The sequence below is a fragment of the Pteronotus mesoamericanus genome, unplaced genomic scaffold (assembly GCF_021234165.1).
Source record: "Pteronotus mesoamericanus isolate MK-2021 breed Mesoamerican mustached bat unplaced genomic scaffold, CSHL_Meso_final contig_64, whole genome shotgun sequence".
NCBI classification, from domain to species: Eukaryota; Metazoa; Chordata; class Mammalia; order Chiroptera; family Mormoopidae; genus Pteronotus; species Pteronotus mesoamericanus.
Window position 1 is genome coordinate 4,378,951 of NW_026555224.1, and position 17,687 is coordinate 4,396,637.

The 17,687-nt window shown below is 38.2% G+C and overlaps 1 protein-coding gene across 1 annotated transcript in view; it reads left to right on the forward strand.

Annotated features, from left to right (window-relative positions):
• Positions 1 to 17,687, forward strand: part of CDR2 (cerebellar degeneration related protein 2) — a 32,981-nt gene that overhangs the window by 5,703 nt on the left and 9,591 nt on the right. The window contains exon 2 of the mRNA XM_054580908.1: positions 2,298 to 2,410. Within this exon, the coding sequence (XP_054436883.1) occupies positions 2,298 to 2,410 (113 nt within the window). The remainder of the gene's footprint in view (positions 1 to 2,297; positions 2,411 to 17,687) is intronic.

The following is a 17,687-nucleotide window of genomic DNA, read 5'->3' on the forward strand; positions in this document are numbered from 1 at the left end:
CCTTTCTAAAGTAGATCCTTTGTTTATTATCACCAGATCCATTTTTGTTCTTTTTTTTCTCACTCTGTATCCAGTTGGGTTAACACACCCTTTTAGCTCTACTTTCAGAATATATCCAGAATCCTATCCCTTCTCTCCATCTCCGTCTCTGTCATCCCAGTGCAAGCCCCACCATCGTGTTCCACCCAGATGATTTCAGTGTCCATTTGTCACCTTGCTTTCACTTTTGTCCCTTTCAGTCTGTTTACACAGCAGCCAGCGTGATCCTGTCACTGAGTTACATTTCACTCAGTAAAAGCCAAAATCTTTACCTCCTTAGTTGGGTCTTACAAAGCTGGCCAATCTCAGAGCCCTCTGATTTACCTCTGCCTGAAATGCTGGTCACCTAGGTAGATCTACATGGGTTGTTTATTCTGTTTCTTCATATCTTAATTCTGTCACCTGTGTTACATTATTAAATTTCAACCTCCCATTTCCATACTCTTCCTATTCCCCTTCCTTGTTTTATTTTTTCTCTTTGGCACTTCCTGCTATCATATATTTTGTCATGTATTTCTCCCAATAGAATATAAGCTCCAGGAGGGCAGGGAATTATTTAGCTAAGTTCATTCTTATATCCCCAGTGTCCAGAATACTACCTGGTGTCACATGGACTCAAAAGTTGTAAACCCATTGCTAGAAATAAATGATAAAGATTTATTCAAATGTCTTAAGGTTCACAAATGAAAAACATTTCATTGCCTCTAGGCAAAACCCAGGATGTTTTGAAGATGAAAGAAAAGCTAATGGTTCTTATAATAAAAAATACATCCTTGAGAAAAATCAGTCCCGCAATCTTAACCTTTGGATTGGTCCAAGATAGTCATCCTCTGGATCACTGGAGTGGACTGGATCATGGATGTCAGGTGGTCTGGATATGTGAACATTGTTTCCTTAGTCCTTCATGGGGTAATCAGCCGCTGAGATGCAGGCATTGGCTTTTGACTGGAAAGGTCGAAAGTTTAAGTTCCTAGGCTGGTTTAAAAAGAGTAGAATCATTTTTCTTCAGGCCTCAGCCTATTTCACTATAGTAATTTAGCAGCTTGACTATAATGACTCCATGTTTTTTTCCTCACTCTGTTCCTCACTGGTATTATTAAATGTATGCATGCATGCATGTTTGAAGAGTGTTTATCAGTTTGCAAGTTTATCTACTTGCTTGTTGTCTGACTCCACTGTTAATCTAGAGAAGCAAGAACTTCCTTATATTTACCATTCTGTATCCAAAGCTTAGCATAGTGCCTAGCAATAAACATATTCATTCTTTGGCTTTGTATTGCAACTTAGTTTGTAAAGTACTTCCATCTGTATTATTTCATTTGATTTTACAATCACATTGTCCCTAGACAACAATAATAAGTGTAGACCTTTAAAGGCCCATGTCATACTCAGCTGAATGCATTTCCTACTATATTAAAGGACCTCTGTGAAGTTTACTATGCAGATAGTGACTTCAGTTAATTATGTTAGAACTTGTGTAGTTTTTGGTATCATTAAATTTTTATTTCTGAGCTTGCATATAACACAAATCCTGTCTTATGTGCATATATGCCTAAGAAGAGAGTTGAAAAATGAGGTTTAAAATAGAAATATGATCCTGTGCTACATCAAAGTACTGTATGAGCTACTGACATGTGATTACCTCAAAAAGTATAGCTGTGCTGCTTGTCTGTTTTGCTCATCTTGAAGAAGGATGTGAGAGAAGTAGAAAAAATGAACAGTGTTCATATTGGAGATATATTTTTTTTTACTTAATAATTTTTAGTGTCCTTTGGAGGCCAGGACCTGTAAAAACAAACTTTGCTTTGACAGTTGCAATAATATATTAACACATTCACAACAGCCAGATTTCTTAGGAACTTTAGAGACTATTTAAATATCTGCCTGTACTTTGGTCGAGGCTCTGTCCAAAAAAAGTAAATGATCAGATATGAATAAATTCAGTTCATTAGCAAGTGATTATGATCTTAGAAGTCACAATGCTGAATGATCATTCCTAGACTAATGAATACATCTCCATAAAGTACATCTGTCTTCTTCACGTCTCACAAGTAGGGGTACATAAGAGAGCACGTTACAAATGGAGGGCCCCAGTTCAACTGGACCTTAAGTAGGACTCAGGTTTCCTACTGGGCTATTTCATCTTCCACAAGGATCTGACTTAAACTTTCTATGTTGTGTTGGGTCTTGGTTCTTAAGGACTGGGTTATATAAAATGTTGCAGTGAGATCATTTGCATTCTTTATTTGTTGTTCTAGATCTCCAACTTGCTGCTGAGCTTGGGAAGACATTACTGGATCGGAACACAGAGTTGGAGGATTCTCTTCAGCAGATGTACACAACCAATCAGGAGCAGTTACAGGAAATTGAGGTAATTTACTTAGTGGAAGAGTTACACTTGGAGGCATGACATCTTGCTGCTGTTACACCAATCATATTCTGCTACAATGACACTTTCAATTAAAAGTAATGTTTAATTTAGAACGCAGACTTCATTGAGAAGAAAAGCTATCAGAGAGGGCCGAGAGGTAGAATTCTAATTTTATTAGGCTTTCCCAACTCATTTCTCTCTGCATTTTTGGTGAAGTATATTGAAGTAAATAAACCAGTATTTGCCAGTCTGTGAAATAAAATAAATCTATGAATATTGTACTTAGTTTTACTTTTTTCTTTTAAAAATGAATTATGCAAAGAGGTGTAAGAAAATAAATACAATGAACACCTGTGTATCCACTATCCATTTTAAGAAAGAAAACTACTCACACTGTTGAAGCTTCTTGCTTGCATCTACCCTTCCCTTCTGCCCCCACTCCTATCCCCACCCCAGATGGTACAGTAGAACCAGCTATTGTCCACGTGTAAAAGAACTTAGAAGAATGATAAGAACTTACTGAGCTCTGATTATTATATCAATATACTGAACCCAATGCCGGAAATTCAAACAAGTAGAATTACGCAGTCCTTGACTTCAAAGCAATCAAAGTTACACAAATATCAGTTTTTGAATGCAAATAAATAAATCATCAAAAGTAAGGTAAATTTATAATCTCAATATCCTTAATTTTACATTGTAGCTATAATTAAAGTATGTATAATAATCTTTTCCTTCATCAGAATTTATGAATATAGCCACTGATGTGACTGAAATACACTTTTATAATTCTAGCAAAGTACAGCTTGTAATGATATTGAAATCATCAGCTACCATTTTTACATCAAAAGAGCACATTCAACATCAAAAGAGCATAGAACATGGCATACATGAAATGAATTTAAGTACTTCCACAGTTTTGCAGAAATCAAAAATGAAGAAAAACCAAGCATTCTTAAAATATTAACTAGCCAAATGTCATATATGGTTATGTAACTCATTTCTACTTTGGCTCATAGACTTTGTTTATCAAGTAGTTGAAAGATTTCACACAGAGGTCCTGGTGCATAAACATGAAGACATTATATACTGTGATACATATTTACTTGTATTTAGATTTGCATAGTCTTAATACATTGGATTGATGGGGTTTGTTTTTTAATCCTCACCTGAGAATATACTTATTGATTTGAGAGAGAGAGGAAGGGGGAGGAAGGGGAGACAGAGAGAGACAGAGAGAGAAATATCAATGTGATAGAGACATCAATAGGTTGCCTGCCATACGTGCCCATGGATGGAACCTGCAACCTAAGCATGTGTCCTGCATGGTAGTTGAACAGACCCTTTTGGTTTACAGGATGACTCTCCAACCAGCCGAGCCACGTCAGCCAGGGTGGATTGATGTTTCTTTATGAAGTCACTATAACTGAATGCTATTACTGGTATTTTGGCAAATCTCCCAAGTATAGATGGAAAATAGTCCAAATATTTGCATAATTAATAGAATGATGCCTATTGTTCCTATAGGAGATCACAAACACAATAGTTTCATGATCCAAGTAACTTATCTTTCTGTCTTTGTTTTCTGTGGCATTGGAGATGATTAAACAGTTAAGACAGATGGCTAACAGTCTGAAGAACTCCAAAGGTCTTTGAGATTCTTCAAATCTACAAACAACACCCCATCATCTAATGTCTTCCATGAGATGCTGCAAAGTGTAATGAAAATGAAGTGTCCAGTTTAGACCTTAATGATTAAGTATATATAAAATGAAATACATCTATGAGCTATTCAAGAAAGTTTAGCTTGTAGTACTTCCAAAAACATTTTCACGAATCTCTTTTCTTTTTCTTAAAAAATATTTCAATTACAATTGACATACCATATTATATTAGTTTCAGGTGTACAGCATAGTGATTAGAGATTTATATAAGATATGAAGTCATCCCCAGTAAGTCTAGTACCCACTTGTACATAGTTATTACAATATTATTTTTTGAGTATATCTTACTATGTTATTACAGTTGTCCCATTCTTCTTTCTCCCCTGTATACCCCTCTGCCCAGTACCCTCATTCCCTCCAGCATTCCCCCACCCTTAGTTCATGTCCATGGGTTATACATATAAATTCTTTGGTTTCTCCATTGCCTATAATATTCTTAACCTCCCCTTCGATATTTTGTACCTACCAATTATGCTTCTTATTTTTTCCCATAAACTATTAATATATTTATATCCACTATTTATTAAGATCTGTTAATATCTCTAGTTCTTACAAGCTCATGTAATTTTCCATCCTTTTTTAAATATATATTTTATTATGCTATTACAGTTGTCCCATTTTTTTTCTCCCCTTTATACCCCTCCACCATACACCACCCCACCCCCCAGCATTTCCCCCTGCTTAGTTCATGTCCATGGATGGGTTGTACATATAAGTTCTTTGGCTTCTCTATTTCCTATACTATTCTTAACCTCCCCCTCTCTATTTTGTGCCTACTATTTATGCTGCTTATTCCCTGTACCTTTTCCCCCATTCTTCTACCTCCCCCACCCCTCTGTTTTACTGTTGATAGTTTTCAATATTCTTTTTCTTAGATAAGTCTCTTTAACATTTCATATAATAAGGCCTTGGTGATACTGTACTCCTTTAACTTTACCTTATCTGGGAAGTACTTTATCTACGCTTACATTCTAAATGATAGCTTTGCTGGATAGAGTAGTCTTTGATATAAATCCTTGACTTTAATGACTTTGAATACTTCTTGCCAGCCCCTTCTTGCCTGCAAGGTTTCTTTTGATAAATCAGCTGATAGTCTTATGGGAACTCCTTTGTAGGTAACTGTCTCCTTTTCTCTTGCTGCTTTTGAGATTCTCTCCTTATCTTTAATCTTGGCTAATGTAATTATGGTGTGCCTTGGTGTGAGCTTCCTTGGGTCCAACTTCTTTGGGACTCTGAGCTTCCTGGATCTCCTGGCAGACTATTTCCTTCACCAGATTGGGGAATTTCTCCCTCGTTATTTTTTCAAATAAGTTTTTAATTTCTTGCTCTTCCTCTTCTCCTTCTGGAACCCCTATGATTCAGATGTTGGATCATTTAAAGTTGTCCTGGAGGTTTCTAAGCCTCTCCTCATTTTTCTGAATTCCTGTTTCTTCATTCTGTTCTGGTTTAATGTTTATTTCTTCCTTCTGCTTCAAATCATTGATTTGAGTCCCAGTTTCCTTTCCTTTACCATTGGTTCCCTGTATATTTTTCTTTGTTTCACTTTGCATAGCCTTCATTCACTTCTTCCTCCATTTTTGTGACCATACTCAACCATTTCTGTGAGCATCCAGATTACTGGTGTTTTGAATTGTGCATCTGATAGGTTGGCTCTCTGTTCATTGTTCTATTTTTGGAGCTTTGATCTGTTCTTTCATTTGAGCCATATTTCTTTGTGTCAGCGGACCTGTTATGTAGGAAGGGGCAGAGCCTTAGGTATTCACCAGGGCGGGGCAACCCCGGTCGCTGAGTTGTGACACTGTCTATGCGGGAGGGGTCCGAGAGGGAACAAAGCCACTTGCTCAGCTCTCCACCGGCTTTCAGTTACTTCCCCTGCTACCCACAAGCGAATTGGGCCCTTCTGGTGCTGATTCCTGGGTGGGTGGGTTTGTGTACTTTCTAGGACTCTGTGGTTCTCTCCAATGAACTCTCTCGTGAGGCTGGGAGTTTCTCCTCTCCCTGCAACCCGCACAGATTTTTTACCTCCAGAGGTTTTGAAGCTTTCTTTTCTGGCACTGGAACCCTGTATTGTGCTCCCCAGCTGTTCCTCATGGTTTATTCACACACAAATGTGGAACTGCTCGGTCCATTAGCCGCTGCCTGCCACATGTCCTCTCTATCCCAGGTGCCCATTTCTACCCCTCCTACCAGTCTGGATGAATGTTTCTTCTTTAACTCCCTGGTTGCTGGACTGCCATACAGCTTGATTTTCTGGCAGTTCTGGTTATTTTTTTTGTTTTTAAATTTGTTGTTCTTTTGGTTGTGCAAGGAGGTAAAGTGTATCTACCTTTGCCTCCATCCTGGCCAGAAGTCTTACAACTCTTCAGTACCTACCAATTATGCTTCTCATTCCCTGTACCTTTTCTCCCATTCCCCACCCCCCCGCCACCAGTAACCTTCTGTGTGATCTTCATTTCTGTGATTCTATTCCTGTTCTAGTTGTTTGCTTATTTTGTTTTTGTTTTTCGGGTTTTTTTGGTTCAGTTTTGATAGTTGTGAGTTTGTTGTCATTTTACTGTTCATAGTTTTGGTCTTCTTTTTCTTAGATAAGTCCCTTTAACATTTCATATAATAAGGCCTTGGTGATGATGAACTTTACACCTTTAACTTTACTTTGTCTGGGAAGCACTTTATCTGCCCTTCCATTCTAAATGATAACTTAGTTGGATAGAGTAATCTTGGATGTCTTATGGGAACTCCTTTGTAGGTAACTCTCTGCTTTTCTCTTGCTGCTTTTAAGATTCTCTCCTTAGGTTTAATCCTGAGTAATTTAATTAGGATACGTCTTGTCATGTTCCTCTTTGGATCCAACAGTTTTTTCGGGACTGTGAGCTTCCTGGACTTGTATGTCTATTTCCTTCCCCAGATTGGGCAAGTTTTCTTTCATTATTTTTTCAAATGAGTTTTCAATTTCTTGCTCCTCCTCTTCCCCTTCTGACACCCCTGTGATTCAGATGTTGGAATGTTTAAAGTTGTCCTGGAGGTTCCTAAGCCTCTCCTCATTTTTTAAAATTCTTGTTTCTTCATTGTGTTCCAGGGGAATGTTTATTTCTTCCTAATGTTCCAAATTGTTGATTTGGGTCCCAGTTTCCTTCACTTCACTGATGGTTCCCTGTATATTTTGCTTTATTTCATTTTGTGTAGCCTTCACTTTTCCCTTTATTTTATGTCTGTACTCAATCATTTCTGTGAGTATCCTGATTACCAGTGTTTTGAACTCTGCCTCTGATAGGTTGGCTATCTGCTGGTCACTTACTTCTTTTTCTGGAATTTTGATCTATTCTTTCATTTAGGCCATATTTATTTGTTTTGGCACACCTGTTGCATTGTAAGAGGCGGACCCTTAGGTATTTGCCAGGGTGGGGCAACCCACTTCGTTGTGTCTGTGGCACTGTACGTGGGGCAGGAGTCAGAGAGGGAACAATGCCGCTTGCTCAGCTCTCATCCCACTTTCAAGAGACTGGCAGTTTCTCCTCCGACCACAACCCCCACAGGTTTTTATGGCCAAATGTTCTGTGGCCTTACATTGCATGCACTGGAACCCTGGGCACACAGTCTTTCTCACTCTGCAGTCATTCCCCCTAGTTTACTTGCAGACAAATGTGTGACCATCTGCCAGTCACCGAAGCCGCCTCCTTGTTCAGCCCATCTGGTCCATCAGTTGATGCCTTGCCCCTCCTCTCTGCTCTCGCTGCCCATTTCCACCCTTTCTACCAGCCTGGGTGAATGTTTCTTTAACTCCTTGGTTGTCAGACTTCCATATAGTTCTATTTTCTGGAAGTTATTTTTGTTAGTTATTGCCATATTATTAACTATATTTCCTATGCTGTACTTTACTATCACATTACTATCTCTAACTGCCAACTTGTACTCCTTAATCTCTTCACCTTTTTCACCCATTTACTTCTAATAATATGTTGAATAAGAGTGGTGAAAGTGAACATCCTTGCCCTATTCCTGATTTTAGGCAATGCTTTTAGCTTTTCCCCACTGAGTATGGTGTTAGCTGTGAGTGTGTCATATATGGCCTTTATTATGTTGTGGTATGTTTCCTCCATTCCCTCTGGCTGAGAGTTTTTGTCATAAATGGATGCTGGATTTGATAAAGTGCTATTTCTGCAACTATTGATGTTATGATATGATTTTTATTCTTCAGTTTGTTTATATGGTGTATCATGTTCATTGACTTGTGGATATTGTATTAGATTGGCCAAAAAGTGCAGTACTTTTTTTTCTGTAAAATAAGACACATTTTTCATTTTCACCAATAACTTTATTGATTTGGATATTTCTAAATCAATATGTCAGCTATCTCCCTTTATATTGGCTTCTAGTGGGTAGAGGCCAGGGGTGCTGCTAAACATCTTCCAATGCATAAAACGGCCCTCAGCAAAGAATTTCTTGGACAAAATGTCAGTAGTACCAAGAAACTTCACACACCACTTTTGACATGTTTGATCAGTCATCGCACCTTCTCTGTACACAGCACAAACCTTTCTTTTTTCTGCACTATACCTTTCTTGAAATAATAAAGCATAATACACTGAAAATGTTGCATATCTTCTTCCATCATCAATATTAAAATGACTGCACAAAAATTCACCAATTTTGATGTCGTTTTTTTAAGTGCACACTGACAGCTGTCAAAATGCAATCATGCTAACAACGTTTCAAATGAAGTTAAAGACAACTAAGCACTGCTAGAGGCATTGTACAGAAAAAAACTAAACGAACTTTTTGTCCAACCCAATACCAAACTTGCATCCCAGGATCATGATGTTTGAGAGAGAAATACATATTTTTATTTATTTACTTTAGTGTATTGCTGAACTCATTTACTAAGGTTTTTGTTAAGTATTTTTGCATGTATATTCATCAGGGGTACTGGCCTATAATTGTTTTCGTAATGTCTTCATCTGGTTTTGGAATTAGAGTAATCCTGACCTCCTAAAGTGAGCTTGGGAGCCTTCCCTCCTCTTCAGTTTTGTGGAATGGTTTGAGAATAGGTAAATTTTTGTATATTTTGTAAAATTCACCTGTAAAGCCATCTGGTTCAAGGTTTTTGTTTCATGAGAGTATTTTGATTAGAGATTTGATTTCATTAATTGTTATCAATTTGTTTGAATTTTCTGTTTCTTCTTGATTTAGTCTCAGAAAATTCCATATTTCTAGAAGTGTATCCATTTCTTCCAAGTTGTCCATTATGTTGGCAATAATTATTTGTAGTATTTTAAAATAATTTTTTGTATTTCAGTGTGGATTGTCACTTTCATTTCTGATTTTATTTATTTGGGTCCTTGTCTTCTTGATGAGTCTGGTTAAAAGTTTATCCATTTCTATTCACTTTGGGTTTTGTTTGTTCTTTATGTAGTTTTTTAGGTGTATGGTTAGCTTGTGTATTTGAGATTTGTCTTGTTTCTTGAGGTTGGCCCCTATTGCTAAGAATTTTGCTCTTACAACTGCTTTGGCTGTGTCCCACAGATTTTGGGGGTTGTGTTTTAATTTTCATTTGTCTCAAGGTATCTTTTGATTTATTCCTTGATCTCTAGTTAACCCATTCACGTTAAGTAGTATGTTATGTTGCCTTCATTTGTTGGTCTATATTTCAGTTTTCTTTTCATAATTGATTTTCAGTTTCACACCATCATTATGAAAGAAGATGCTTGATATTATTTCAGTCTTTTAAAATTTATTGAGCCTTGCTTTGACCTAATGTGTTCTATCCTGGAAAATGTTCCATGTGTGCTTGAAAAGAATATATATTCTGTTGCTTTGGGGTGAAATATTCTAAAAATATCAATTAAATTCATCTGCTTTAATGTATCACTTAGGGCTGCTGTCTCCTTGTTGATTTTCTGTCTGGATGATCTATCCATTGATGTCAATGGGGTGTTAAAGTCCCCTATTTACTGTTACTGTCCATCTCTCCCTTTATGTCCTTCAATATTTACTTTATGTATTTAGTTGCTCCTATGTTGGTGCATAAATGTTTACAAAGGTTATATCCTCTTGTTGTATTGATCCCTTTACCATTATGAAATGTTCTTATTCTCTTGTTATAGCCTTCGTTTTAGTCTATTTTGTCTGATATTAGTATTGCTGCCTAGCTTTTCTTTGTCTGTTTCTATTTTCATAAAATATCTTTTTCCATTCTTTTACTTGCAGTCTGTGTCTTTTGATCTGAAGTTGTTCTCTCGTAGGTAGCACATGTAAGGGTCTTGTTTTCTTATCCATCGAACCACCCTCTGTCTTTTGATTGGAGCATTTAATCCATTTACATTTAAAGGGATTGTCAGTAGGTACATAGTTATTGCCATTTTCTTGTTCATATTTTTTATCTTTTTTTTCTTGAAGTTCCTTTAACAGTTCTTTTAATAGTAATAGTCCTTTGGTGATGATGAACTCCTTTAGCTTTTTATTTTCTGGGAAGTTCATTGTCTCTCCTTTGATTCTAAATTACAGCTTTCCTTGGTAGAGTAATCTTGGCTGTAGGATGTTGCTTTTCTTCAGTTTGACTGTTTTGTACCTATCCTTTCTGGCCTGCAAAGTTTCTGTTGAGAATTCAGCTCACATTCTTGTGGGAGTTCCTTGTCCATAACTAACTGCTTTTCTCTTGATGCCTTTAAGATTCTCTTTCTTTAACCTTTGCCATTTTGATTATGATGTGTCTTGTGTCTTAGAGTGGGCCTCTTTGGGTTCATCTTGTTTGGCACTCTCTGTTCTTCCTGAGCTTTTTTGGTCTATTTTCTTCACTAGGTTAGGAAAGTTTTTCATCATTATTTCTTCAAATAGATTCTCAATCCCTTGCTTTCTCTTTTCCTTCTGATACCAGTATGATGTGAATGCTGTTATGCTTGATATTGTCCCAGAGGTCATCCCTAAAGTATCCTCATCTTTTAAAAAAAATTTTTTTTTTTTTTGCTGTTCTGATTTTGTCTTCTACTACCATTTCTTCAAAATTGCCGCTTTGATTTTTCTGCTTCATCTAATATACTATTGATTCTTTCTAGTGTATTCTTCATTTCAAATATTGTATTCATTTCTGGCTTGTTCTTTTTTATGGTTTCTGTCACTGAGCTTATCTGTTCTTCCCCTAAGTTCACTGAAAATCCTTATAACCAGAATTTTGAACTCTATATCTGGTAGATTGCTTGCCTTCATTTCATTCAGTTCTTTTTCTGGAGTTTTGTCCTGTTCTTTCATTTTGGACATGCTTCTTTGCCTCCCCATTTTGGCTGCCTTCCAATGTTTATTTCTATGTATAGGTTGATCTGCTACATCTCCTATCTTGGAAGGGTGACCTTACATAGTAGGTGTCCTGTGGGGCCCAGTGGCACAGTCTTCCTGAGTTGTGAGTGCCCTCCTGTTGTAGTTGAACCTTGATTGCTGTCAGCATATGTTAGCACAGCACATCTGTGGGTGGGATTGACCCTCAGGCTGACTGGCTGTGAGAACTGGCCATGGGCACAGTGGGGAGCTGTTGTGTGGGGGCTGACCACCCAGAGTGGGATTTGTTATAGCTGGGTTCTGGTGCCTGCTGAATTCCACTCTTTTGGTGTATAATTTGTGGAGAAATCAGTTGGTGACCTGCTGTGTTCTGAAGCCAGCCACTGGATGTGCTGGTTCTGGGGCCTCTTGGGTGGGCGGCTTTCAATGCAGACCTAGGTCAGCCGCTGCCTGTGTCCGGCCTGGACTAACCTGGTAGGAGCTACAAAATGATCTGCAGTTGTTAGCTGCCTGGCCTGATTTTGAAGGCTCCTGGAAGAGGCTTACCCATGAACCAAGGCCTGCTTCCACTTGTGCCAGGATTGGGGCCACTTAGCAAAAGGCACAGGGCACACCAAGGCCAGCCACTGCTTGTTTGGGTTTTGTAAACCTTTGAGAGATTTTATGAAGGTGCACAGCACAGTCTGAGGCTGGTTGCTTATGAGGAACAGCTGCTGAAAGAGGCTCAGACTGGGCACACTAGTTGGGTGGAATGGGTTCTCGGGGAATCACCATTTGTATTCTTCATTTGTATTCAGGGTGGGTGAGTGGTGTTAGCCAGATCGGAGACTCAGATTTTGTGCCTGCCTCCTGGCTCTATAGGTGGAGGGCTCAACAAAGGAACAGTGGCCTCTGCCAGCACTTATGTCTTGGAGAAAGCTGTACCTCCAAGTTTTCACCCTGAAGCCAAACAATTCAGTTCCTCCTTGTATGTCCCTGGTGCTTTTTCAGCTGCTATCTGTTCTCTGGAGCTAAAGGGGAAGTATTTTTGAGTGAGTTTGTGCTCTTCCCTTTAAGAGTACAACTTGGTTTCCAGGAGCCCTTCATCTCACCTGGATGGAATCTCTGCTGATTTTCACAGCCAGCTGTTGTGGGGACTCCTCTTCCTGGCATTGGTGCTCCAGGCTGAGGGGCTTGGTATGGGGCTGGGACCCCTTGTTCCTCAGGGGCTACCTCCGCAGGTGAGATAGCTCTCTCAATTCTCGGTCACCACATGTGGGTGTGAGACCTGTCTGTTTGGAGTTTCTGGCCATCCTACCAGTCTTCATGTGGCTTATTTATATCCTTAGTTATAGGCAGTCTCCTCAGCTAGTCTTCAGGTGGTTCTCAAGGGTGGTGGTTCTATAATTTACTTGTAATTTTGAGGTGGCTGTGGGAGAAAGTAATCACAGTACTTTCTGAATCTTTCTTTTCTATAACAGAGCATGTAGTGCACTGGTTCATAGATCTAAGTGTTCAACAGGTTACAATTTACCCAAAGCTGGTTGTTGGGGGTTTTTTTAGATAAGAACAACACTTCTAGGTTTCTTCTCTGCCATTACAGTTGGCTTTCTTCTTTCCTTCTTTTTATAAATTGTTTCATGAAAGTCAGTAGAGATGGAGTGAAATGAAGAGGTAGAATGGCAGTGCTTGCTCAGCCCATTGAGCAGCCAGAGGACTCCCAGAGACCAGTCTTACTGCCTGTTTGATTCACATCTGTGCCTGGGCTGACTTAAAAATCACAACATAGAATTTTAAGTTCTTACTAATAGTCTAAAAAAGGAAGGCCTGATGCTTGTGTAAAAGTACCCAGGCAGACAAAGCCTGTTCCATACTAAAAGATGACCCTTGTATCCTGTGCCTCTTATCGTTTCAACCTTTGGGAGCCCCTAAATTTTATAAGGACTCTTTTCTTAATTCAAACCTTATGTCAATTTTGTCCTATTTTTTATTAAAATATACATACAGAGAAAAAGCACAAATCCTTAGTATATTGTTCAATGAATTTTTATAAATATACACATGCATCCAACACCCAGATAAGAAATGGGAATTTTATCAGCTCTTCCAGTCACCACTCCCACTGACCAGCAGGTTAACACTCTAGATTAGGTTAGTCTATTTTTGAACTTTACATGAATGTAATAACTTGTACAAGTTTTAAACTAACTTTTCAGAATGTTTATTGGGAGTTTTCCTGATTAGAAATGTAATGCATGAATTTTTTTAAAGATTTTATTTACTTATTTTTAGAGAGAGGGGAAGGGAGGGAGAAAGAGAGAGAGTTGCATCAATGTGTGGTTGCCTCTTGCACGCCCCCATCTGGGAGCCTGACCCACAACCCAGGCATGTGCCCTGACTGGGAATCAAACCAATGACCCTTTGGTTCACAGGCCAGCACTCAATCCACTGAGCCACACCAGCCAGGGCCATGATTATTCTTTAAATTTAGAAAAAGATATATCTGAAAACCAGAGTCAGCATATATCCCACCAACCCAGAGAAATTTTAAATAAGACAATTCAGAAAAATGGCCCTGGAACACATGACTCATGGCAAATGAAAAATAGTGCAGAATTTATGAATATACTATGATAAAACCCCCCAAACTGTGACTCATTTTGGAAATAGACAACTAGGGGACTAGTTTTCAAGGGTATTTTTTATTTTTTAAAAGACTATTTATTTTTAGAGGGGGAAGGAGAGAGAAACATCAATGTGTGATTGCCTTTTGCTCATCCCCCATTGGGAACCTGGCCCACAACCCAGGCATGTGCCCTGACCAGGAATCAAACAGGCAACGCTTTGATTTGCAGGTCGGCACTCAGTCCACTGAGCCAGGCCAGCCAGGGGATATTTTCTAAACAAAATTACAAGTATGCTTTCAAAGGCTATCAGGGGGTTTCAAATAGTGCTCACAAAAATTGATCAGTGGTATGTTGAATATCATTTTTAATGTAAAAAAGATTAAATAAACTATTGAAAGTAATGATTGACTTCAGAGATGCCTATAGCCTTTGTCTCTTTTATTGGGTGTTAATCTGAGCAGCTAATTTTTCAAGAATCCAGAGCAAAAATTTTCCCCCGTGAGTGGGAAGAAAGAAGTTTTGGAGAGTATTGAGATCTGACACCCTCAGACAAAATCAGATTCTCTTAAAGTGCCAACGGTCATGGAAGCAACATATAGTCTTGTATTTGTGTTGCTTCTCTTCTTGGAACCTTCATTATCCCCACAGAAATTGAACATCCCACTCAAAGTAGTCTGGCCTATTAAAAAAAAAAATGAAATCTTACCATTTGTGACAGCACATGTAAACCTAGAGGATATTATATGCAGTTAAAAATCCCATATGACTTCACTTATATGTGGAATCAGAAGAACGGAATTAAAAATAAACTAATGAACCAAATAGAACCACAGGCATAGAAACATGGAACACACTGACAGTGTCCAGAGGGGAGAGGGGAGGGGGACAATGGTGGAAAGAAGGGGAAGGGACTAGACAAAGAACATGTATGAATGACCCATGGACATGGACAGCAGCATGGGAATTGACTGTGGGAGCGAGGCAAAAGGGGAAAAATTGGGACAATTGTAACAGAATAATAAAAAATGATAAAATAAATTATGGCAGTTTCAAAAAAATGAACAAAACAAAATTGTAACAAACTCATAGATGGTTGCTAGACGGAAGAGAAGTTGAAGGACTGGGTGAAACAGGTGAAGGGATTAAGAAGTACAAATTGGCAGCTACAAAATAGTCACTGGGATATAAAGTACAGCATAGTCAATAATATTGCAATAACTATGTGTGGTGCCAGGTGAGTACTGGAAAAAATGGAGGGGGGAATGCTTTGTAAAGTGTATGAGTTTCTAACCAGTAATCTGTATACCTAAAGCCAATACAAAATAATATTGAAAGTAAACTGTAATTGAAAAATATTTAAAATTTTTAAAGAACAAAGTAGTGTGGCCTTTCAAGGTATCCTTTCAAGAGCTCATGTCTTTGGAAATTTAAAGCATTTTATGCTTCCTTTACTACATTTATCAGTATTCTACCATATATTACACTTATTTGTTTTATCCTCCTCTACCCCACTTACCCCATTTCCCATTGCAACATTGAAGGCTGTTGCTGTGTTTATTGTTTTTTGCACATAGTAGAAAATCAATAAATACTTGCTGAAATCAGTATCTTAACAGAGGACAGATAATTAGTTTATAAAGCATTTTCAGTAATTCCTAAACTGTGGGTCTCCACCTGTGTGGAAGGAGCTCTGGACTCAATGTTAGAAGATCCAAGTTTAAGCCCTCCATTCTATATCAAATATCTACAGACCTTAGGCGTGTGAATTGCCTCTCAGATCTTGTTTGCTCCCTGTGTAATAATGATAAGCATGCTTACCCAACACTGGAACAGGGTTGTTCTGAGGGGAAGAGATTGTGTATGTATATATATTTTGGACAGTATAAGTTGTTGCACAGTTTATCCATGTGTTAAGAATTTTAGTAATAAAAGATCTTTTTCCTAAAAAAAAACCTATTTTCTATTATTAGAAAACAGACCTTAAAACAAGCCAAGCTTTTAATAGTGAGATTTGAGGTTCTTTTTATTTTCACATTCATACTTTTTCCCCCTTAAATTTCCTACATGGTAAATAATATTTTAATCAGGGTTAAGAGGTTCTTGAAAGGTAATAGAAAATATTTCTTCAGTATTTTGAAGTTAATTTTGATACTAAATTCAGAGGACTTGGGCTTAATCCTTAATATAAGGATAATCCCAACACTGCATAAAAGCCAAATTTCCATTCCATTCCTTAGGCATTTTTAGTTTGGGTTGTATGTGTCTTTGCCTGGATTCCGGGTCAGGGTTCTACAATTGCAAATAGGTGTTAACATAATCCTGTTGGCCTTTCTTTCTCAAACGTTTGCCTCAATTGTAAAAGGTGGCCTATTTATAGCTTTTGTGCTTAAGATGAACCTTGTGCTCATAGTTGAAGTGACCCTCTCTGCAAATTTCAAGACCTGTGTGAGATAACTCAGAGCACTTAAACTTTGATACTCTTGCCTATAAACTTTGATACTTTTAACATTTTTGCTTCCCTAACCCATGTTCTCCTCTCACTGTTGGCTCAATTCCTACCTGGCCCCTGCTTAATATGGCAAATACTTTCATACATAAAGTCTTTTTGGCACTTGAATTTTAGGAATTTAGCAATCCAGTCAGATTCATTTGAGACTGTGTATCAAAGATTATTAATGGAGAAAACCAGAACATTTGAAGCATATTTATGTATTTTTTTAAGATTTTTATTTATTTATTTTTAGGGAGGGGAGGGAGAAAGAGAGGGAGAGAAACATGAATGTGTGGTTGCCTCTCCCACACCCCCGCTTGGGGACCTGGCCTGCCACCCAGGCGTGTGCTGTAGACTGGAAATTGAACTGACGACCCTTTGGTTTGCAGGCTGGCACTCAATCCATGGAGCCACACCAGCCAGGGCCATATCTATGTACTTTTAAATGAAGGGTAGAAATAAGCTAATGATTGATAAGTGCTAATTTGAAGTTTTAGAAATCAAGCCTGTATAGAGTTCTGATTTTATGGACTTAGGTCAGTATTTGCTGATTTAATAATTTCTGTTTTAAGCTGCTGACCAATTTGAACTCCTCTGCTAGTTCTTGGAGAAGTGAAAGGTTTTCTGATTAGTTTTAATAATAATAAGATTAAACTCCTACCATGTGAAAACAAGCTCCCTGCCATTATTTGGATTATCTTTAAAGCCAAGTCCTATGAGATCAAAATATCACAAGGTCTTCCTAAATGGTTTCATTGTGTTTTTCTCACAGGCTGGCCTCCTTCCTTTCTTGCTTGCTTGCTTTATTTATTTATTTACTTACTTATTTATTTTCATTTTTATTGATTGGTTTAGAGAGGGCAGGGAGGGAGAGAGAGACATACCAGTTTTTTGTTCCACTTATTTGTGCATTCATTTGTTGCTTCTTGTATGTGCCCTGATGGGGGGCAGGGTATCCCATTCCCCGCAGAGTCCCCCTGGGTTGCCACAAATAGAGGAAAATAAACTAAGTTGTTCCAGACACTCTCAGTCAGCCAGGAAAAGGGGGTGGTGATTCCCTCTAGTGGCGAATGCCCTGAGCCCTTCTCTTGAAGTGGCTTTTATTGAAAATGATATGCACAGGGATATACAGCATGCATGCAAGGCTCATCCATCAATGTCAAAAGGCTATGATTGAAGGAACACAGAGA